At 43.2% G+C, this 24,943-nt stretch overlaps 2 protein-coding genes across 2 annotated transcripts in view; both read right to left on the bottom strand.

Moving 5' to 3' along the window:
- nmd3 (NMD3 ribosome export adaptor) overlaps positions 1 to 23,351 on the bottom strand; it is a 52,578-nt gene extending 29,227 nt beyond the window's left edge. The window contains exon 1 of the mRNA XM_056756191.1: positions 22,968 to 23,351. The gene's annotated coding sequence lies outside the window, so the exon portion shown is untranslated. The remainder of the gene's footprint in view (positions 1 to 22,967) is intronic.
- LOC130428293 (uncharacterized protein K02A2.6-like) lies at positions 13,232 to 21,605 on the bottom strand. Its single transcript, XM_056756188.1, has one exon. It carries the CDS (start codon positions 15,735 to 15,737, stop codon positions 13,554 to 13,556), a length of 2,184 nt encoding a protein of 727 aa, XP_056612166.1. The 5' UTR covers positions 15,738 to 21,605; the 3' UTR covers positions 13,232 to 13,553.
- Positions 23,352 to 24,943: the final 1,592 nt, after the last annotated feature.

The following is a 24,943-nucleotide window of genomic DNA, read 5'->3' as shown; positions in this document are numbered from 1 at the left end:
ACCCAAACGTACTGTGAGGGTCTGTTGGGAACGTTTGGCCGAATCGCCTGTCAGAGAGATCTTCAACTTCCACCTCCGGCAGAGCTTCGACCAGATCCTGAGGGAGTCTGGAGATATTGAATCCGAGTGGACCATGTTCTCCACCTCCATTGTCAACGCAGCCACTCGGAGCTGTGGCGTAAGGTCTCCGGTGCCTGTCGAGGAACAATCCCCGAACCTATTGGGCCTGGCTGGTTGTGGGACTCCCGAGGCAGCTGACAGGTACCGACAGGCCAAGCGGACTGCAGCCCGGGTGGTTGGGGAGGCAAAAACTCGGGCCTGGGAGGAGTTCGGTGAGGCCATGGAGAAAGACTATCGGTCGGCCTCGAAGAGATTCTAGCAAACCGTCTGGCGCCTCAGGAGGGGGAAGCAGTGCCCTACCAACGCTGTTTACAGTGGAGGGGGGCAGCTGTTGACCTCGACCGGGGATATGTTGACCTCGACCGGCGGTGGAAGGAATACTTCGAGGATCTCCTCAATCCCGCCGTCACGTCTTCCATTGAGGAAGCAGAGGCCGAGGGCTCCGAGGCGGACTCGCCCATCACCCGGGCTGACGTTACCGAGGTAGTCAAGAAACTCCTCGGTGGCAGGGCACCGGGGGTGGATGAGATCCGCCCTGAGTTCCTCAAGTCTCTGGATGTTGTGGGGCTGTCTTGGCTGACACGCCTCTGCTGCATCGCGTGGCGGTCGGGGACAGGCCCTTGGACTGGCAGACCGGGGTGGTGGTCCCTCTTTTTAAGAAGGGGGACCGGAAGGTGTGCTCCAACTATCGGGGATCACACTTCTCAGCCTCCCCGGGAAAGTCTATGCCAGGGTACTGGAGATGAGAATCCGGCAGATGGTAGAACCTCGGATTCAGGAGGAACAGTGTGGTTTTCGTCCCGGTCTCGGAACACTGGACCAGCTCTATACCCTCTCCAGGGTGCTGGAGGGTTCATGGGAGTTTGCCTAACCTATCCACATGTGTTTTGTGGATTTGAAGAAGGCATTCGACTGTGTCCCTCGCGGCATCTTGTAGAGGGTGCTCTGGGAGTATGGGATTTGGGACCCTTTCCTAATGGCTATCCGGTCCCTGTACGACCGGAGCAGGAGCTTAGTTCGCATTGCCGGCAGTAAGTCAGACTTGTTCCCGGTGCATGTTGGACTTCGGCAGGGCTGCCTTTTGTCACCGGTTCGGTTCATAATTTTTATGGACAGAATTTCTAGGCGCAGCAAGGGGCCGGAGGGCGTCGGGTTTGGGGACCACACGATTTCATCTCTGCTCTTTGCGGATGATGTCGTCGTGCTGGCCGCATCAGACCAGGACCTTCAGCATGCACTTGGATGGTTTGCAGCCGAGTGTGAAGAGGCTGGGATAAGAATCAGCACCTCCAAATCTGAGGCCATGGTTCTCAGCCGGAAAAGGGTGGCTTGCCCACTTCAGGTGGGTGTAGAGTCCCTGCCTCAAGTGGAGGAGTTCAAGTATCTGGGGGAATTGTTCACGAGTGAGGGAAGGATGGAACGGGAGATTGTCAGACGGATTGGTGCAGCTTCTGCAGTAATGCGGTCGCTGTACCGGTCTGTCGTGGAGAAGAAGGATCTGAGCCGCAAGGCGAAGCTCTCGATTTACCGGTCAATCTACGTTCCTACTCTCACCTATGGTCATGAGCTGTGGGTCATGACCGAAAGGACAAGATCCCGGATACAGGCGGCCGAAATGAGCTTTCTCCGCAGGGTGGCTGGGCGATCCCTTAGAGATAGGGTGAGAAGGTCAGTCACTCGGGAGGAGCTCAGTGTAGAGCCGCTGCTCCTCCACATCGAGAGGGGTCAGCTTAGGTGGCTCGGGCATCTTTTCCGGATGCCCCCTGGACGTCTTCCCGGGAAGATGTTCCGGGCATGTCCCACCGGGAGGAGACCCCGGGGAAGACCTAGAACACGCTGGAGGGACTATGTCTCCCGGCTCGCCTGGGAGCGCCTCGGTGTCCCCCCGGAAGAGCTGGAGGAAGTGTCTAGGGAGAGGGGAGTCTGGGCATCCCTGCTTAGACTGCTGCCCCCGCGACCCGGCCCCGGATAAGCGGATGAAAATGGATGGATGGATGGATGGATGGCACTTTGCAATGCAAGTCAGTGAGTGACAGGTGACAAGAAGTGGTTACTACAGTAAAACAATGACTAACACTGTCCTGCCAATGACATGATGCGTCTCACACTTATTTACTTACGCAGCCAATCAATGTCATTAACAGCTCTTTATGCGTACATGCCGCTGTATAGCAGGTTAACGCTTAGTTTACAGAGAGGGGTCAAATTTAAGCTAGCTAACCCGAAACTATGGTGAAACGACCGGTTAGTGGCACATCCACACTGTAAAAAAAATCTGTACCTTAACAGACTATATATTTTAAAGGACATTTTCCGTACTACATGTTTTACGGGAGTTTTTACATATTTTAACGGAGATTTTCCGTACTACATGCTTTACAGGTGTATTTCCATTTATATACATTTTCGAATTGCATTATGGGAGCGCACTGTAAAAAATCTGTACATTAACAGTTAAATGGCTGTATATTTTAACGAAAATTGTCCATACTTATATGTGTTACGGGTGTTTTCCGTTTATTTACATTTTCGAATTGCATTTTGGGATCGTGATCGAGGCTCCGACAACTTTTGATGGTCATGGAGGCACAAGCACAGCCAACACAACATTTTTCCCAAGTTTTTCATTACTGAACCGGTCATGTAAAAAAATAAAAGTGAATTTTGCAAAAGTGAATTTCGTTTAATATTGTTAATGAGAACAGATTTTTTGTTAATTAACAGTACAATGAGTGATTATTTGTTGTACAAATGAGCATTTACTTATCGATTTTTATTTGTTTATGCCTGCTCCTCATCAGTAAATATACTATCTGTTAATTTACAGTTTATTTGTCCGTATTTTTTATCTGCCCTTTGTGTGGGTAGAAACGTCCCTCCCATTCCCCGCTGCACTGTCTGACAGACATTGATCTCGGCACTTCATCTTGGCTCTGTTTGTAAAAGGTATGTTAACTATTTATTGGAAATATAACATTACGGTTTGCATTGTACTTTACAATTGATCATTGCTCGCATTGAAAGATAGCGATATTAGTTTGGTTGACAGTTGTTGTGCTGGTGGTGTATTTCAAATTAATTAAAATGAATGTTATTTTAAACGTTACGCATACATTAGGCCGTCTGTGTTTCTGTTTGCATATTAATATCTTACTTTATATTTTTATTACATAATCTACTGTTCGCTCTAGTTAGATAGAGGGACTTGTCAAGTCTGTGAGGCAAAGTTCCAGTTTGAAGAGCATGGTAATTTGTTTTCAGTAGGGACTGGAGTGAATTGTAGACAATTTGTGACGCTAACGCTTTATGGGGGAAATACACACACGTAAGGTTAATATTATAACAAAATAACCACAGACAGGATAATCGGACAACGACGCGAGGTTCTTTTTCGTTTTCTTCCTTGTCTCCTTTTCGATTTCAACATGGCAGCGGAGTGAAATCAGACCAAACCTTTCTTACTCCCGACTCGTCACACTTTGACGCTCGGTAAGCGAACATCGGCATCACTTTCGACCCCTTTGACGTAGTTTTTAGACGAACATGGAACTTTTCATTATTATTTATGGTTTAAATATTCTGTAGTACGTAACCGCAACCTTAACCTAACCATATAAAACACAACACGCGAATTAAGTAGTCACCGGTATTTATTGAACAAACTGACAAAAGCATTAAACACAACTCGTGTCGCAGACCTTTTTGCACCAAAGCCATGCGATAGCTAACCTAACGGCTTGCATGAAGGTGTCCGTGGCTTGAATACATAAAGTTTGCTCCCGTTCGAAAGATAACCTGCAAAAGCTAGATCAGTCGCGGGACCCAATACCGTTTCTCGCTCAAAGGCAACGAAATGACGGGATCAGTCACGAGATACGGCAGAGCCAATGTCATCGAAGGTAACGTAACTGTTCCTCTGGGGGCAATTTTTGAACGTCGTTTTCTGTCACCAGAATCAGAGATTTACAACGGACAGTGATCGCTTTTGCATCTGATATGTTCCGCATATAAATCGGTGGTACTCTTGGAATATCTGTATTTTTGAACTACATTGTAGGCTACATGCTTGTACATTGTACATCTTCTGCTTTCAATAACGATAAACAAACGGTTACATTACATTTACATTTAGACATTTAGCAGACGCTTTTATCCAAAGCGACTTACAAAGAGTTTACGAGCAATAAGCGATAGTTCATACAGGACTTTTTTTCTCATTTGTTTGTCAAGTGTTCACAGAAGAGATGGGTTTTAAGTAGTTTTTTAAATGTTGTGAGAGATGTGGTTGAACGGACAGAGATAGGAAGAATGTTCCACCAGGAAGGATTTGTGAATGAGAAAGAGCGGGAGAGCGATTTACTGCCCTTATGGGAAGGTAATACAAGACTCCGCTGGTTTGCTGAACGCAGGGATCTTGATGGGGTGTAGGAGTGCAGGAGAGAGTGGAAGTAAGCCGGTGCAGATCCAGTGATAGTCCTGTAGGCAAGCATTAGTGACTTGAATCTGATACGGGCTGCAACCGGTAGCCAGTGAAGAGAGATGAAAAGGGGAGTCACGTGAGCCCTTTTGGGCTGTTGGAAGACGAGGCGTGCTGCTGCATTCAGAACCAGCTGAAGTGGTTTGATAGCCTTTGCAGGAAGACCAGCAAGGAGAGCATTGCAGTAGTCCAACCTTGAGATTACCAGGGCCTGGACAAGGAGTTGTGCCGCATGCTCCGTGAGATATGGTCTGATCTTTCTAATGTTGAATAAGGCATATCGGCATGACTGTGTTGTCTTTGCAATGTGATCATTGAAGGACAGTTGTTCGTCAAATATGACTCCGAGGTTCCTGACTTTTTTGGAATGGGTGATTGTGGTATCGCCAAGATGGATGTTGAAATCGTGTTGGACCGTAGGGTGTGCCGGAAACACGAGTAGTTCGGTCTTGGCAGGGTTCAGCTGGAGGTGATGGTCTTTCATCCAAGCTGAGATGTCCTCGAGGCAGGCTGTAATGCGAGCTGCTACAATGGTATCGTCTGGCTGAAACGAAATGTAGATCTGGGTGTCGTCGGCATAACAGTGATTTGAGAAGCCATGTGCCTGTATGATGGGTCCCAGTGATGTCGTGTAGATGGAAAAAAGCAGCGGTCCAAGCAACGACCCCTGAGGGACCCCAGTGATCATGTGGTGAGCCGTGGACAGCAAGCCCCTCCATGACACCCTGAAGGATCTGTCGGAGTGGTAGGATTTGAACCAGCAGAGGGTAGAGCCTGTGATTCCTAGTGATGACAGGGTTGCTAGCAGTATCTGGTGATTGACAGTGTCAAACGCTGCAGATAGGTCTGACAGAATCAGGGCCGAGGATTTAGATTCCGCCTTGGCTAGCCGCAGTGCTTCTGTGACCGATAGCAATGCCTCTCAGTGGAGTGGTTTGTTTTGAAGCCAGACTGCTTGTCATCCAGTAGTTTATTCTGGAACAGGTAGGAAGACACTTGGTTGAAAGCTGCCCTTTCAAGTGTTTTTGCTATAAATGGGAGGAGAGAGACAGGTCTGTAACTGTCAGGAGTAGAAGTGTCCAATGTTGGTTTCTTCAGTAGGGGCGTGACCTGGGCCTGTTTGAATGTGGATGGAAAAGTGCCGGTGAGCAGGGAGTTGTTGATGATGTGTGTGAGTGCAGGTGTGAGCGAGCTGGATATGTCCTGAAGGAGATCGGAGGGGATAGGGTCAAGGGGGCAGGTGGTGGGGTGGCTGGAGAGAAACCTGGTGACTTCAGTGTCCTTAAGTGGGGTGAAAGAGGAGAGTTCGATGGTTGAAGTGTGGGAGGTGTTTCCCAAGGTCTGAGGTACCGAGAATTGTTTGCTGATGGATGATGTTTTGTCAGTGAAAAATACAGCAAAGTTTTCTTCAGTCAATGATGAAGTGGGCGGGGGAGGATTGGGGCAAGGAAGAGAGTTAAATGTCTTGAAAAGCTGTCAAGTGTTAGACGCATTGCTTACCTTGGTGGTATAGAAAGACATTTTTGCTGTGGTAACACTAGCAGAGAAAGAGGAGAGTAGTGACTGGTAGTCCCCTAGGTCAGCAAGGTTCTTGGTCTTGCGCCATTTCCTTTCAGCAGCCCTGAGTGTACTACGTTGTTCACGGATGATGTCAGACAGCCAGGGGCAGCGGGGAGTGGCACGAGCCGGTCTGGATGACAGAGGACAAAGGTTATCTAGACAGGATGTAAGTGTTGAGCATAAGGTGTCTGTGGCAGAGTCAGCATCTAGAGAAGCAAAGTTGGAGGGAAGAGAGGATGTCACTCTAGCAGAGAGTGTACTAGGGGAGAGAGAGCAAAGGTTCCGTCTAAAGTGAACGGGTGGTGGTGTTGGTGTAGTGCATGTAGGAAGGAGCATGTTGAAAGTGATGAAGAAGTGGTCCGAGATGTGAAGAGGTGTGACTTGAATGTTATCTGTGGTGCAGTTACGGATGTAGATGAGATCCAGCTGGCTACCAGATCTATGAGTACTGGCTGTGACGAGGCGCGTGAGGTGGAACGAGGCGGTGAGGGTGTGGAAGTCAGCAGCATAGGGTTTCTCCAGGTGGATGTTGAAGTCCCCAAGGACTACAAGAGGGCCGCTATCCTCCGGAAATGATGAGAGCAGCACATCTAACTCTTCAATGAAGTCGTGAAGAGGACCTGGGGGACGGTAAACTGCAACAACGCTGAGCTGAGTGGGAAAAGTGATATTAACAGCATGGTATTCAAATGAATAGTTGTTGCATAGGGAAGATAGTGTGGAATATTTCCAATCATTGGTGATAAGCAAACGTGTGCCTCCTCTTCTTCCAGTTTCGCGGGGAGTGTGAGAGAAGGAGTAGTTGGTGCAGAGAGCAGCAGGTGTGGCTGAGTCTTCAGGACGAATCCAAGTCTCAGTAAGAGCAAGAATGTGAATCTTAGACTGGCTGGCAAACGCATGGATGAAGTCAGTCTTGTTCACAGCTGACTGGCAGTTCCAGAGACCCATAGATAGAGACAGAGGTGTAAAAGGGGAGATGTGAATGGGACGCGCTTGAGAGTGTGTGCGTCGTGCCTTGCGTCTTGGGTGAGAATGCGGTCTACGGTAGAATACAGGAATAAACTCGAAACACATGTTAGTAGACAATTAAATGAAAGCAAAGGTATGTTAGATATACTGATGTGCCTTGCGGTGTCCTTGCTCGGTGGAGTCGCGCAGGTAGAGTCGCAGGTCTTAACACTCTTCGGTCTTCACACGAGGAGGCTGAACACGAGGGCTGACGCTACCGCTTACCGCGACAGCGCAGAGGCACTGCTTAAGTATATGTTGAGATTAGCGCGAACAGAATACAGCTGGAACACGCCTTCTCGATTAGCAAAACAAAGTCTGTACGACTTGAATGGGCCACGGATCAAACAGGGATCAACTAGCTCGGTGCTTTTAAGTGCAAACTTGTAATGTCAAGCCGTAACGAGCGACTAACGGCAAATTAAATTCAGTACAAATGCAACAAAAAGCGCTAACAACTTAGCAATCAGTCAACGAATCATTAAATAAACGAGCTCCAATAATCTTAACTAACAACAGGCAACAGTCCAGTTCAACAGTTTAAACAAAGTAACGGGGTAAATAGCAGAGTCACTCACTACAGCAGACTTGTGATGACTTGTTCGCTTCTCCATTATCTATTAATTATTATCTTTATGATTTAATGATTATCTATTACAACTGCCTGAAAAGCGTCATGTAAACGCAATTATCCTGGCTATTACACTTGTATTATTAAACTTGTTTATCTATTAAACAGTATTTTAACAAATAAACATTTTCATAATGACGGTAAAAATTTGCATGCCCTGCACGTCGAAAAGCGATGCCATAGGGGTACCCTGCGCGTTAAAAAAAAGACCCCGAGGCGCGCTGACCGCGCGTCAACATGTGACTAGTCGGGAGTGAGAATGTGTTAAATAATGTGCGATATATTGGAGTAAGAGTAAATGTACATGCATTTCAGTCAGTAAATAAGAAAATATTTCATAATTTATTTTACTGTTATTTTCAGAATTATACCAGCACCCACTTTTGGATGCCCTGATGACACATACAGAACCCATCCAGTCTTGATTCCCTTCAAATCTGGCTCTGTTTGGGACTTGCTTGCTTCCACTATGATATTTCATTGTGGTATTTATGGTTCAAATATATACATTTACATTTATGCATTTGGCAGAGGCTTTTATTCAGAGTGACTTACATTGCTTTATCCTACACATTTATACTTAGGTATTTGCAATATATTTGCAATCCCTGGGATCGAAGCCAGAATCTTGCGTATTTAACACAATGCTCTTAACACTGAGCTACAGGAAATCTGTTGATGAGGTCACAGTAATCAAAAACATTGGCTGTCCTCAGACTGCTCTCAGCTACATGTTCAGCCTCTTATGTGCTGAACATCACGTCTCCAAAGGGAGCGGCCCTCACTCTGGAATTTATCCAAAGGTGTTGTGACCATTTCACGTTTAGTTAATTCTTCCAAGCCAAGTAAGGTGATACTTTTTTGTTGTGTTTTTAACAGTAGCCTGGGTATTAATCCACAACGTGTGTCCAAAGCTGAAGAGAAGGGAGCCAAGAACTACAACATTGGTTCTAAACTCCTTCGATTCCTGAATGAGCTAAATGACTTTCAGAATCCTGGGAAGCTTTAAAGGTCATCATGCACACTTCTTTCATCATATTACTTCTGTCTTGCCACCTACATTGTTCCATGTACTGTTGTCAAAAGTACCTATACTTTATTTGATGATAGTTCACCCAGCAAAGATAATTATGTCATAATTTAATCAACCTCTAAACATATCAAACCTGCATGACTTTCTTTCTGCAGCGCACAAAATAAGATGTTCTGAAGAATGTTGGAAACTGGCACCCATTGATTTCCATTGGTTTTCTGTCAGTTTGTTCAAAAAACATCCTTTTGCACGTTTATTATTGCTGTTGTGTTATGTTATTGTAAATGTGTTAGGTGAAGTGTAGTGTTTTTATTATTTCATTTGGATAACTTAAAGTATCCATATTAAAAAAAAAAGATTGACTATTTTCAATCTATTAAAGATTGACCTGTTCAAGACCTCTTAGAGTACATTTTGAGTACATATTGACGCACTTCCTGCATCTCTAACACACACACACACACCAACTCACTTTTTGCATCTCTAACATATAAAACATTTAGAATTTACATTAAACAATTTGAAATTAAGTTATTTGTTCAAGACCTCTTACTATTTTACTTGTTTATTAATTACAGTATTTGGAATTATAAATGATTTGTATTAATTAAAGAATCTGTTTTTATTACAAAGTTGTTGTTTTTTAATAATAATTAATATAATCCCTGTTAGTACAAAGTTAACTAACAATTCTTAACGGTTTCCTTACACATATGTACTAGTATACAGTAGAAAAAAGGGTTTTGTTTTACTGTAGACAAACCATAAATTAAGAGTATTTCCATTTTAATTACAGGGGAGCTACCAGTAATTTTTCCATTACTTTACAGATATAATTAACATTTGCCATTTTTATACTGTTGGTATACCAGTAAATGATTGAAATTGTACAGTTTTTTATTGTAGATATACCATTAAAACACAGAAAATGTCCACTTTTCTACTGTAGGTATTCCATTAACATTCCATTTTTTTTTTTTAATATACATAAACTTTTAAATAATAGAAGATGTTTTGTGTTTTTACAGTAGTTATACCTTTAAAAAAACTGATATTTTTGTTTGTTATTTTAATGTGGCCACTCGGTCAATTAACTATTTTTACAATTAAATTTTTTTTAACAGAAAATTTCTGTTTTAAAAAAATTGTCCGTAGGGTGTGAGTGTGTGAGTGAATGAGTGAGTGTGTGTGCCCTGCGATGGGTTGGCACTCCATCCAGGGTGTATCCTGCCTTGATGCCCGATGACTCCTGAGATAGGCGCAGGCTCCCCGTGACCCGAGGTAGTTCGGATAAGCGGTAGAAAATGGAATGGAATGGAATTTCTGTTTTAAAATTTCGGTGAAAAGTCTTTGTAATTTGCAGCCAGCACTTTTTCCGGATTTTTTTTTTACAGTGCACTCACCAAGCCAAAGTAAAAAAGAAATGTGCTTCTTTTAAGATGGAATGGCTGTCGGAGTATGTGCGAACAGAAGAACAAGAGGTGAAACTGGATGAGATTTTGTCTTTTTCGAGGGAGAAAGGGCTGCTCTGCAAAACATGCTGCGAAGCCAAAGTAGCAAGCGAGTTTTCAGTGGGAAAAATGTGGACTGAATGGAAGTTGGACTACCTCAAGAGTCACATTCAGCAAAAAAGTCATTTGAATGCTGTTGAAATTGTATGAAGACGCAACATGGGAATGGGGATCGGTACATTATTGCAGGAGAGCGCAAAAGATCGAGAGAAGAGGAACGAGCTGTCACACAAAAAGAAATCTGACCCTGAGCAAATCTGAGCAAGTTCAAATTCTCATCGACAATATTCTACTCGGCATCAAAATGAATGCATCTATGCTGTCGGTTCAACAAATCCATGATCACATGGCAAAGAATGTGAGTATACCAGAAGGATGGCGAAGCAAAAATTATGCCTTTGAATTTGTGAACTCAATCAATGAGATGCAGAATGAGACGATGTGCAATGTTAAAAATGCACCCTGGCATACCCTGATAGTAGATGAGAGCACAGACATATCAGTGCACAAAATGCTAGTCCTATATATAAAATACAGGGAGGAAAATGACATCAACTATAAAACAGTGTTCGGCGGCATCATACAGCTGGCAGCATGTACTGCTCACGATATTGTGCAGGCAATCACTCAGTTTTATTCCAAAAATGGACTGGACTTGCAGAGAATGGTGATGCTTACCTCCGATGGCGCCTCAGTAATGCTAGGAAAGCACAACGGAGTTGCAGCTTTATTAAGGCGGCATATACCACACCTAACGGAACAACGTTGCGTGGCCCATAGAGAGGACTTGGGCATTGATGATGCCTGGAAAGATGTGCCTTTGACGCGTGATGTGGAAACTCTTCTTAGAACTGTATATTCCACTTTCTCTCGGTCCACTGTGAAGAGGGGCAAAATGGAGGACCTAGCAAAGATTCTCGATGAGGATACACTGTCATTCAGGCCTCTGAGCGAAGTGCGATGGCTGTCGCTGCACCAAGCTGTGAATGCTGTTCTGAGGAACTACAGTGTGCTTGAAGAATACTGCAAAAGAGAATCCAGTGATAACAGAGATCCAGTGGCAATGTACTGCTACAAAAAGCTGAGAGATTCAAAGTTCAAGGTTACTCTCACTGCTCTGGGAGATGTTTTGAGCGAGCTGGCACAACCCTGACTGTTATGGAAGGACACTGCTTTGCAAGAGCAAAGATTGAGAAGTTGCGTTCCCAATACTTGAACGATGAGAAGGATGTTCAGTGGAGTGACCGTGTCAAAGAGGTGATGAGGGCCTCATCAGCTAATGCCAGAAATACTGGTGAGATTATTCTTTTTATTCGTAAGATCTGTGATCACTTGGATGCTCGTTTTCCAGAGGATGAATTAAAGGAGTGGTCTGCATTTGACATTGAAGCATTGAGATCGGACATCAGTTTTGAGTATGGATCAAAAGACATTGCTATACTGGCAAAGAAGTATGAGGCCATTCTCCACCACCCACATTCTATGGAGGCCATTAACAGTGAATATGCTGAATTCAAGTACATAGTGAAGCAAAAACTGAAACAAGGGTCAATCAGCACATTCTCAGATATGGTGGCTGCAGCACTTAGATGTGAGGAGCTAAAGGAGATCTCACAGCTCGTGGATATTTGTGCTACATTTCAAGCATCCAGTGCAGATTGTGAAAGAGGCTTTAGTTTGATGAATCATATCAAAACGGCATCCAGAAATCGTATTGAAGTGGCACATTTGGACCAACTGATGCGCTTAAAGTCAAAGCAAGAAGCAGACGGGGCCATCAACCTGGACAAAGTCTACAACCACTGGAGAAGTGAGAAGGACAGATGGGAAAAATAAGGTGAAATTTAAGTCCCTGATCAGATTTGTGCTTACAGTATTCTAGTGTAATTTATTAAGAATTTCCATTTGTGGATTTTAATCATCAAATGTTGTTACTAGATTATGATTAGTAAATTCAAATAAAAAACTGTAATTATATATTTTACAGACCCAGAGTTACAGGAATTTGCAAACACCTCATTGTGCAAAATGTGAATGTTTTTATGTGAACAAAATTTGATCTCTGAAAGGTGTACATTCAACACTCAATTCTTCCAGAGCAGGACCCTCACCCTGACATAAAACATACACACAGCTCATGAAATCAAGATTTTTGTCTTTTTCCTTCTCAGTGGACCAAATCACTTATATTAAATGTAATCTAATTGAAATTACTTTTTTACAATTTTTTTATTGAGCCATGTTACTTATGATCTCAGGTTTTTGTTTGTTATTTTTATCCCTCCTTGCCTGTGTCTCTTTCTGCTGGTGGTGTTCCTGCTCTAGCTGGAGTCCCAGTGTGCAGACCTGGAACCAGAAGTGGCAGCAGTTCTTGCTGTGCACCTGGACCCTCACAGCCTCAGCCTAGAGATGGACTTCCTTTGAACAGCTGCAGACTAAGTTTTTTCATTGTAAGTGGGCCAAATATTTTATTAAAAGAAATCGGAAATTACTGCTGTAATTATTTTAATAAGCCATGTAACTTGTTATGATCTTAGGTTTTGGACAGGTGTGATACGGGTGTGGCCACAGTGTTGATAGATCCAACTATGAGATATGGCTTGTAGATCTTATAGATCCAAACTTTGAGTCCAGTTTCACTAGATCTCTCTCCGTCAGGAACAAATTACAACTGGAGATATCAACTCCGTTGTGAGTCAATCCTTTAACCCAAACAACAGGGAGATATAGAGCTGAAGGGAAGAACAGCAGGCAGGAGACGAAGTGATGTTAAATAGTGTTGTGTCTTAGGGAACAGTCCCTCGGGAATGGTAACAGGATAGAACACGGCGAGAGACAATACATTCAGCAGAAAGATGTTTATTTTTGACAGCAGTTAAACAAGTGTGGCCATACGCTCTACCACCGGAGCACACGCGTTCTAACAGACTCTTTTTTATTTCCGGTTGTACAGAGGGGCGGAACATCCCATACTGCTCCAATAAGACACCTTGACATAACCTTGAACCAATTACGTTTACGTCTGATACTGACATACAATTGCATAGTTGCAATCTTATTTTACTCTTGGTGTACAACACCACAGCTCCTCCCCTGTAAGCTTATTTCTTCACCTAAACATAAAACATATCCTTAACACTTTAACCACATTGTATAACAAACACAGATTACCTTTATGTATGTTATATACAATTTCTGAACAGGTTATTTTTTTTATAAATTCAACCTCTGTGGAGCACGCCTGCTACGCACAGGACGGGTTTGTTCAGACAGTCTTTCAGTGACTTCTACTGAAGTAGACGATGATCCTTTTGCCTTATCGCTTAACAATGCAGTCTCCGTTCTTGTTGAATTAACAGTTTCATTGTCCTTTGCAATGTCCATTTCAATTTCCTCAGGGTTCCAGTGTCCTCTGTCCTGAACCAGGTGTGGTTCAACAACCTCACTGTTAAACATAAATGTGCTACTCAACATCTGATTAACATGTCGTTTAACACAGTTTCCATTTACATCCACCATATAAGTTACTGGACCCAATACTTTTGAAATTGTGCCCTTTAACCATTTTTCCCCTCCACTGTAATTTTTCACCAAAACCGCTTGACCAACCGTCACTTTACCGGGCTTGTAAGTGGTTTTATATGGATCACACTGGTCAAGCCAGAGTTCTCTCAGGTTATACAGAGACAATCTGGTTCGAACTGACCTTTTTAGAAATAATTCCGCAGGTGTCTTGTGAGTAGCAGTATGAGGCGTATTGCGGTAGCCGTACAGAAAATTAGCTACGCAGTGCTGCAATGATTTACCACCTCCTGCTTTGTTCTTTGCAAGTGCTCGTTTAAGGTTCTGCACCAACCTCTCAGCTAAGCCATTAGAGGCAGGATGGTAAGCAGGCGATTTAGTGTGTTTTACCCCATTAAGCAACAAGAATTCCTCAAATTCTACAGAAGTAAATTGGGGCCCATTGTCCGTTACTACTTCTCTAGCAAGACCGTACGCAGCAAACAAATTTCTTAACACATCAATTGTTTTTGTAGAAGTACAGGTTTGCATAGGAAAAATTTCAGGCCATCTAGCGTACGCATCCATTACCACTAAAAACATTTGCTGTTGATACTCAGCAAAATCTAAGTGAATTCTCTCCCATGGTGCAGAAGACCATTTCCATGTGTGTACAGGGACAGGGGCAGGCATACTTCTCTGTTGCTGACACACATCACATTGACTCACTAACACCTCAATGTTTACATCAAGTGAGGGCCACCAAACAAAACTTCGGGCCAGTGATTTCATCTTAACCATACCCCAATGATTATCATGCAGTTCTGCCAAAAGTCTACCCTGTAATGTTTTAGGTATAAGTACCCGATAGCCCCAAAGAAGACATCCCTGTTCAACAGAAAGCTCAAATCTCTTCGAAAAATATGGTTTGAACATGTCATCAGGACAATGCTTTGGCCAACCACGCATCACATGTTCCTTGACCTGTGTAAGTACAGAGTCCATTTCTGTTTCTTGTGCAATTTCTGTTGCTGTGACTGGTAAGTCATCAAGGTATGACACTTTAAACACTCCACCGGATCTGACCGAATCAACATCTTGTATGGGAAGTCTCGATAGCGCATCAGCATTCCCATGCTGTTCTGATCTTTTGTACTGAATTTCGTATCTGTACGCAGACAAAATTAATGACCATCTCTGCATCCTAGCAGCTGCAAGTGTAGGCACCCCTGTTTTGGGTCCTAAAATTTTTAGCAGTGGCTTATGGTCAGTTATTAATGTAAACTGTCTACCAAACAAATAATCATGGAACTTCATTACCCCAAATACCAGCCCTAAAGCCTCTTTTTCTATTTGAGCGTAATTTCGTTCAGTTTTGGTCAACATTCTAGAAGCGAAAGCGATAGGTCTTTCACTACCGTCTCTCATTCGGTGTGAGATTACTGCACCGACTCCTACAGGAGATGCATCGCATGCTAAAACTAACGGTAGCTCAGCATCGAAATGAACTAGTACCGTATTTGACATCAAGTGCCGTTTTGCACTCAGAAACGCTGCCTGACATTTGTCCGACCACACCCAGGGCACATCTTTATGCAAAAGCTCTGTCATGGGCTGAATGAGGGTGGAAAGATTAGCAATGAATTTGCCATAGTAATTTAACAGAGCTAAGAAAGATCTGAGTTCTGTCACATTTTTTGGAACAGCCGCTTTTTCTATTGCGTCTGTTTTTTCTTTCATGGGGTGAATCCCCTCTGCATCAATGATATGCCCCAAATAAGAGACACTGCTTTGAAAAAACACACATTTATCTCTTCGGACTCTAAGGTTATACGCCTGTAACCGTTTTAGCACTTCTTCCAAAACTTCCATGTGCTCTTGTGAATCTACAGGCATCTGGCTGGTGCCCGTTTCCGTTGCACCTGTAGCACGGTCTTGCCACGTCTTTTTGTTTCACGGATCCCTTCTTTTCCTCGACATGTGTCTTGTACGTCCTTGGCGCGAACTGTTGCGAGCTCCGGCACGTAACTTCATAGGCCAGGCCCATTTCTATTGCAAGTGCCAGGGTCAAATCTTTAGAATGTGCAGCATTCAACAGACGATCTCTCAGCTCCGCACTATTCACCCCACACACGAATCTATCGCGTAAGGCTTCATCTAAAAACTGTCCAAACTTGCACGTGCCTGACAATTTTCTCAGCTGCGCAACGTACTCACTGATTGTTTCGCCATCCTGTTGATTCCTCGCGTGAAATTTGCACCTTTCCGCAATAAAATTTGTCCGTGGAATAAAGTGATTCTTTAACAGCTCGATCAACTCGTTGCAAGTCTTTTGCGATGGTTTTTCGGGTGTGCATAAGTCCATCAACAAACTGTGAGTCCTTTTCCCCACAATCGTTAGGAAAACTGCCTTCGTTTTTTCATCCGTATCTTTCAAACCATTAGCTGCAAAATACTGTTCTAGCCTTTCTAAATAGGCGTCAAACTGTTCCTCACTTTCATCAAAGTGGAAATCCTCGGGCTTACCAAAAGCCATTTTTACTGACTGTCCGTAGTCGTCCTCTAACGTGCTGACTCTGTCTTCGGCCTCATCGGAGTTACTCATAACTCTGTCCTTCCCGTAAAAATCCCATCCTCGTCGCCAATCTGTTGTGTCTTAGGGAACAGTCCCTCGGGAATGGTTACAGGATAGAACACGGCGAGAGACAATACATTCAGCAGAAAGATGTTTATTTTTGACAGCAGTTAAACACGTGTGGCCATACTCTCTACCACCGGAGCACACGCGTTCTAACAGACTCTTTTCTATTTCCGGTTGTACAGAGGGGCGGAACATCCCATACTGCTCCAATAAGACACCTTGACATAACCTTGAACCAATTACGTTTACGTCTGATACTGACATACAATTGCATAGTTGCAATCTTATTTTACTCTTGGTGTACAACACCACAAATACACAGACAAATGATTGGTTGACAAACAACCAACTCACGCTGCTGTAGGCGCGCCCCAGTTGCAGCAGCACGATGAGGAGAAGACCTGCAGGGTTTCCCTTCGTACCTCTCGTCCGTAATCCTAACACACACAGTGTTAAACCACGGTACACAAGTCCGGTTGTTCAGCTGTCATTCCATCCTGCCGACAACGCCATATGATAGATCCAACTATGAGATATGGCTTGTAGATCTTATAGATCCAAACTTTGAGTCCAGTTTCACAAGATCTCTCTCCGTCAGGAACAAATTACAACTGGAGATATCAACTCCGTTGTGAGTCAATCCTTTAACCCAAACAACAGGGAGATATAGAGCTGAAGGGAAGAACAGCAGGCAGGAGACGAAGTGATGTTAAATAGACAGACAAATGATTTATTGAATAATCTCAATTGTGTGTTGATGCTCAGTCAAGCTCTGCCAAACTTCGTCTGACTAGAAACAGATTCAATATGTGTTTTTAACCATTCAAGATTACAGTATCAAAACATTGTCTCATGACATTATTATGGACCTTGAGATGGAGACCAATGGATACTCATATCAGCCTAAGACACAATACAACTCCCAATGAGGTTAAACAACAGGAAAGTAAGGAGCAAATAATATGAATAGAAGTGAATAATAAAATAAATGAATGAATACATATGATGAATATTGTAATAAATGTGATAAATGAAATAGAATAATAAAATGAATTAAACAAGAAACAATGTATGTTTCTATCCAGATCTATCAGTGTGCACGTCTGATGTTGCTCACATTGGTCCAAGGAATTCTCAGGGAGTTTGTGTGTTTGTGTGGTAGGGCTGATACGTCTTCATGGCGCCGATTGGTGGATCTGATCATTAGCTGTCCTATCGGTTGATATGGGGGTGTATATATATCCCGTGTTAAAGGGGTGTTGATTCTACTAGTCCCGCCCTTTCTTTTGCTTCGGTGTTGCATCCGGTCGTCCAACAGGTATGTAGAGATGTTGACTGTGTTATGGATAGCATTTGGTAGCTTATGTTAGCGATTCCTTGCAGAACGGCGCGTTAAGAGAAACCTTGTGACTGACATTTGGTTGGCGTCTCCCCTCTACAGGTAAATGCACTGGCGGTGGTGGGGTGATGTAAGATTGTGCCAGGGTTAACACCATACAGGCTTTGTGTTTACAGGCGAAAGCTTGAGTGAGCTGGAATTGAGCTTGGGTGTCCGTTACAAATATTTTGGCGGTTGGCTGTGTGTGTACCAGATATACTGAACGAGTTGTCCCTCGCGCATTTGCACGATTACCTTACCCGCGGAGTCACGAGATCGGTTGTGTACGGTACGTGGTTTAAAACCCCGTCCCTGTTAGCCACTGGAAGGTGTCACTAACACATTTTATTTAGATTTGATGATGATCTTGCGGTTTTCTGGTGACTTACATGAACTCCGCCTACAGATTGTTGATGAGCCGCAACCGTCCAGACATTCATCTGTTGTTGCTTATCGGGGGTGGGAAGATTATTCATGGTATGTAATGGGATAGTTTTATTAGGATTATAAGTTAGTTTAATCGACCTAACCATTTATTGCATTACCAACAGATTGGCCTGTGCCTCTACCAATGAGTGGTTTTACGCTTTAGGAGCTACATGAGAGTTATCCGGAGGCGCTGTTGCTTTACCATATATTATTGTTAATTTTCTTAGTTTCATTTTAATTGTTGGTTGCGGTTGCTGTATTTAATTCTTTTTTTTCTTTTTTTGTGTTCATATTTTTGCCTTGTCTGATGGGCATTACTGTTTTCAGGGTTTTGCTTTCTTGTGGTTAATTGCTGTTGTGGCATATTTAATTTAATTTGATTCTATTATATTTCTTTTCTTACTTGTTTTTGTTTATTTTGTGAAGCTGCTGTGGGCAAGTAGAGCGCCTACTTGCTATATCTCACTGTAGTGCCCTGTACCTGTAGGGTGCCTGTACCCTCGAAATTTGTGCCAAACCTGTCTATGTCTAATCTCTTTACAGGAGCTGATTGCCGAAGGCGGGCGGAGTTTGGTGTGGTGGTGTTCCCCACGAGTGCCGTGGTGTGTGTGTGTGTGCGTGAGCGTGTCTACCCCGGTGTAACCAGTGTGAGGTGTGATGTGACCTAGTGTGTCCCTAGACCGTGTCTCCTGCCGCTTCCTGAAGTGAACCTGTGTGCTTTAAGCTATAAGTATCTTTGTTTTTGTCCCTGGCAAGTATCCAGGGTAGCGTAGTCGCTCCATTTTGTGGTCGATTGGCGTCAGGTCACATTCGCTCAGACACATGAAAAATAAGGGGGAACATTGATAAGGACATGTTTTGATTAACTCATCTCATTTTTGTAAACAGCTACCATGCATGTAGAGCAGTGGCGGCTGCTGATCTTTTAAAGAGGGGAAGCTAATTTTCGGCCTAAATCATAAAAATTGTCCAATTATTTATATGTAAATTCTGCCCTACGTTCCTTTTCAAGAAAATGCTCTGTAACCCATGTCAAGAGACATGGCCAGCAGTACATTTTCTTTTTCACAGCACTTCCAGTCAGCCAGCTAACTTTGTCATACCAGGAGAGCTGAAAAGACTTCTTTCTGAAAAGAATCTTTTGCACTAAATCATTCTTAGGTGTTGATGTGCCCTGCTGTTTAATTCTAAGTTTCTCCTCGTAAGGAAAACTTTCTAATGGCTTTGCCAAAATCAGGTCGACAATATTAGCACTGTCTGCCATCGTGTGCAGTTTGCTAGCTGGCTAGTTCAGACTATATGAATTAATGAACAAGCAATCTAATATATATATATATTTAACTCAACGGGAGGAAATGTGGGGAATTATGTTAAACTGAAACAATGAATGTGGTGTGAAATTGTGTGAAATTTACGATGAAGGTTGCAGCAGTTTGTCTTTCGACTACACATGCAAAATCCGCGATGGGACTGAGTTGGAAATGGAGACACAGAGTGATACGCGTCATAATCTGAAGACCACGCCCACGCCCACACCAACCGTCTCTTTGCATTGCGAGAAGCTGCCGCCTCCTTGTCATTTATGATTTATAACAAAAAAAAATGTCTGAAAGCTGATATGTGACAATGTGTATAGCACACAAGCTAAAAAAAAACAAAGAAATACGTTTTGATAAGCTGTCGACCCCAAAAAACGAGCGTTTTAGGACATAAAAGTGTATTAAAAAGAGATGACAGACCCTCCAATCATCACGCAGACGCTCGGAGTCCAGGCAAGCCCACTCCTCCATTCATCCCAGAGACGCTGAGCGTCCGTGGGCGGGACATAATCGCAGCATTATCCAATGACCGTCTTGTTTCTAAGCACTGAAAAAAACTGTTTAAAGCAGCTCCATTGAAGTCAATGGACGCTGGGCTTCAACAGAGTAATGCACTGTACGCTACGGGAATGAATGAGAACGAAATCGAGTCAGCCGACCTAAGTAGCTGATTCTGAACGAAATTGTTTTCGTTCGAGATGAACGTGTTTAACGCATTTTTAGTCAATAAAATGTTAACATAATAGTACATATATTTGACCATTCATTTTTTGACAATTATAGGGGAAGCTGAGCTTCACTTGCAGTCTTAAAGAAATCGCGTCTGATGTAGAGTTTTATAGAAATTTTTGTGTTTAACATTTTCATGAACTTACTTGGATGCTTGGATGACAAGCAGTCTGGCTTAAAAACTTGGATGACAAGCAGTCTGGCTTCAAAACAAACCACTCCACTGAGGCGGCATTGCTATCGGTCACAGAAGCACTGCGGCTGGCCAAGGCGGAATCTAAATCCTCGGTCCGGATTCTGCTAGACCTATCTGCAGCGTTTGACACTGTCAATCACCAGATACTGCTAGCAACCCTGTCATCACTAGGAATCACAGGCTCTACCCTCTGCTGGTTCAAATCCTACCTCTCCGACAGATCCTTCAGGGTGTCATGGAGGGGCTCGCTGTCCACGGCTCACCACATGATCACTGGGGTCCCTCAGGGGTCGGTGCTTGGACCGCTGCTTTATCCATCTACACGACATCACTGGGACCCATCATACAGGCACATGGCTTCTCATATCACTGTCATGCCGACGACACCCAGATCTACATCTCGTTTCACCCAGACGATACCACTGTAGCAGCTCGCATTACAGCCTGCCTCGAGGACATCTCAGCTCGGATGAAAGACCATCACCTCCAGCTGAACCCTGCCAAGACCGAACTACTCGTGTTTCCGGCACACCCTACGGTCCAACACGATTTCAACATCCATCTTGGCAATACCACAATCACCCATTCCAAAACAGCCAGGAACCTCAGAGTCATATTTGATGAACAGCTCTCCTTCAATGATCACATTGCAAAGACAACACGGTCATGCCGATATGCCTTATTCAACATTAGAAAGATCAGACCATATCTCACGGAGCATGCGGCACAACTCCTTGTCCAGGCCCTGGTAATCTCAAGGTTGGACTACTGCAATGCTCTCCTTGCTGGTCTTCCTGCAAAGGCTATCAAACCACTTCAGCTGGTTCAGAACGCAGCAACAACAGCCCAAAAGGGCTCACGTGACACCCCTTTTCATCTCTCTTCACTGGCTACCGGTTGCAGCCCGTATCAGATTCAAGTCACTAATGCTTGCCTACAGGACTATCACTGGATCTGCACCGGCTTACTTCCACTCTCTCCTTCGCTCCTACACCCCATCAAGATCCCTGCGTTCAGCAAACCAGCGGCGGATTGTATTGCCTTCTCATAAGGGCAGTAACTCCTTCCTGGTGGAACATTCTTCCTATCTCTGTCTGTTCAACCAAATCTCTCTAAAACTCTCTAAAAAACTACTTAAAACCATCTCTTCTGTGAATACTTGACAAACAAATGAAAAAAAAAAATATATATATACACTAACCCTTTCTCTCAACAGGTAGTGGTCTAGCTTTTGTTGAAACCAGTAACTTTGTATTGGCATCTAATGTATTATGGCTCCTGTATGAACTATCGCTTATTCCTCCTAAACTCTTTGTAAGTCGCTTTGGATAAAAGCGTCTGCTAAATGTCTAAATGTAAATGTAAACTTAACATTTAAGAACTTTCACATTTCTAGTCCAAACAAAGGTGCAGAATTGTATAAGAAGTGCAAAACGAGCTGCTCTCACTATGAATGTAAATGGGGGCTACGGTTAAACCTCCCTTGATGTCAACTGTGCACACACGCACATACAGACTCAATCTTTATTTCAGTAACTGTACATACTGCTACATTGCACAGAAGTGTATTCCTTTAGGGTATAACATATTTAGATATTGTTGTTTACGTTTTTAGTGGCTAACACAATTGAACATTTGTAATTCAAGAGAGTGATCTTGTACGTTTAAGTAATTTGATCCTATTCGAAATCAAATAACAAGAAATTGAAAATTTACTAGGTTTTTCATTTTTTAGTTTAGTTCACCAAACGGAAAATTAGTTTTCTGCCCGTTATTTTAGTTTTCTTTTGCCGTTTAAAAAAAGGATTTTAGCCTCAAAGGGACATTCGTACATGTGGGCGGCGCTGTAAAGCATCTTGACCCGATTGGTCAAATCGCTCACCATTCTGTACAGCCTTAATTCTGCCCGGCAGCATAACAGTCACCGCCAGTCCTTCAGTTTAATACAAGTTATTGAAGCAGAAATATGAGTTGCAATGATTGCAAGCCATGCAGTGTGCTCTATACAGTATTACTTCGACATCTACACCCCTTTCACAAAGTTGATCCCAGGAAATTGCTTTAAAATTGCTAGAGAGTGCTGCTATCAGTGGGATTGATCTAGAAAGTTACCAATTATTAGTAGTATTAACAAAGTAACCTGCATCAGAAAGCGCCCTGTGTGAACAAAAGGCAGGAACAATGCCGTAAGGGGTCTGTAGTGATGACAAATTTTAGTTTGCTGCTGAATGCACATTAATCTTGAGTACCTATAGAGTAGTATTGCATACACTATATCTTTGAAGAGTATTTAGTTTGATCACATTTATAAAAGATAGATGCAGCTTTTTGATTGTTTCCGAAAACATACAGCATGTGCAGGGTGGAGGGGTAGGGTGAACCAAAGCACATGTGCACCCATTGTCAACAAAACACAGACATCAGTCTCACTCACCGCATGTGGTTCATGTCCGGCATCTTTTTGCGCTGGAACGGCTCCATATGTCAATTTCAAATCATCTCCAAATCCAGCGTTATATCCACAGTTTATATAACATTCATCACCCAAATGCAGTGAACAAAACAAACACCTGAACATCGCAAACGTATGCTCTCTCTCCTGCACACATGTGAAAATGACGTCTGCGCATGCTCCTTCTCCTGCTCTTCTGTGGCCGTGCTGCGTGCTTTTCTGGGAGAATTGTCCAATAAGGGACAAAGAAAAGTTGTTAAAAAAAAAGTTTTATATTTTGGGGAAAAAAAAAATACGTAACCTGTACGATCGCTGGGGGAGTGTATCGAGCATCATTTCCCCCCATCGGTCTGCATGAGCTTATTCAGAAATTGTTGCAAAATCTAAATGATAAAACTAATATATATATATATATTAGTTTTATCATTTAGATTTTATATATATATATATATATATATATATAAATATATATAGTGGCTGGAAGAAAACGAGACAGACACAGTACTTCCAGATTTTAGCCCCGGAGGGTGATTAATTGAGAGGAACAACCAGTGAACCCAGGTGAGTAGAGCCGTGGGGAAGATAGCTCCTCTGCTTTCCCTCGGGATCGTGCAGTGCTCGTGCCTTGAATGTTGAAGTAGTGAGGGTCCGGGGAATGGTTAGAGTTGTCTGTGGATCGTCACTCGCTGGTCTCTGTGATAAAGGAAAAACAACTACAGGTTAGTCAGGAGACTCTATGCGGAGAACAAGCTCACCCTTTCCTCTTCTTCATCCGTTTATAAAGGATGAGCTTGATGGGGACCAGGTTGTGACGTTCCGCAGGTGTGGCGGCTTGATTACGCAGTTGCCTTGCAACGCTGATTTGTCAATGGCCTGCTCGTCACAATATATCTATATATACCCACTGCCCATCCAAAAGAAGTCTCACACTCTTATATTTTGTTGGACCGCCTTTAGCTTTATACGGCACACATTCACTTTGGCATTTTTACGATAAGCTTCTGCAAGTCAAGAATGTCCATTTTTTCCATCCAGAGGTTCATTCATTTTTCGCCAAGACCTTGTATAGATGATGGGAGAGTATGACCGCTACGCAAAGTCTTCTCCAGCACATAGCAAAGATTCTCAATGGGGTTAAGGTCTGGACTCTGTGGTGGCCAATCCATGTGTGAAAATGATGGGTCAAGCTCACTGAACCACTCTTATACACTTTTAGCCACATGAATCCTGCCATTGTCATCTTGGAATTTTCCCCATGCCATCAAGGAAGAAAAAAAAACTCATTAATGGACACCAGGTCATTCAGTATATTCAGTCAGCTGACGTCATTCTTTGGGTACATAACGTTGCTGATCTTAGACCTCAAATCTAATGGGAGGCTCTTACCTATTTGCTTAGTTAAATCCAGGTGGGGACTTTTTTGGACTGGGAGTGTATATAACTTTGCTTTATAAATGGGTTTTTCCATTCGGTCTACTTGAGCTTATTCAGAAATTGCTACAAAATCTTAATAAAACTATATTATAAATATAATACTATAACTATATAGGTTTTACTTAATAGGAATAGGTGTTATAATCCCATTATTTCAGCACAGTTGAATTGCCCAAAAGGACATCTCCCACGCCTAATGCAGGGGGAGCAGTCAAGAAAATGAATAGATGAAAGGAGGTCTGAGGTTTTACTGGTTCATCAGGTAGACATCCTCTGTGTTTGGAGGATAAATGGTTATAGAAATTCATAGCATACTTACCTTTCCTTGCCATCATCAGAGAGACATTTCATGAGTTCCATTCCATTCCATTTTCTACCGCTTATCCGAACTACCTCGGGTCACGGGAGCCTGTGCCAATCTCACAAGTCATCGGGCATCAAGGCAGGATACACCCTGGATGGAGTGCCAACCCATCGCAGCATTTCATGAGTTGTGTGTCCCAATTTTGTTATCCTGAGTGATA

This window comes from Triplophysa dalaica, chromosome 9 (genome assembly GCF_015846415.1).
Source record: "Triplophysa dalaica isolate WHDGS20190420 chromosome 9, ASM1584641v1, whole genome shotgun sequence".
Taxonomy (NCBI): domain Eukaryota; kingdom Metazoa; phylum Chordata; class Actinopteri; order Cypriniformes; family Nemacheilidae; genus Triplophysa; species Triplophysa dalaica.
The sequence above is the reverse complement of the archived record's forward strand: the minus strand, read 5'-3'. Positions and strand labels throughout refer to the sequence as shown.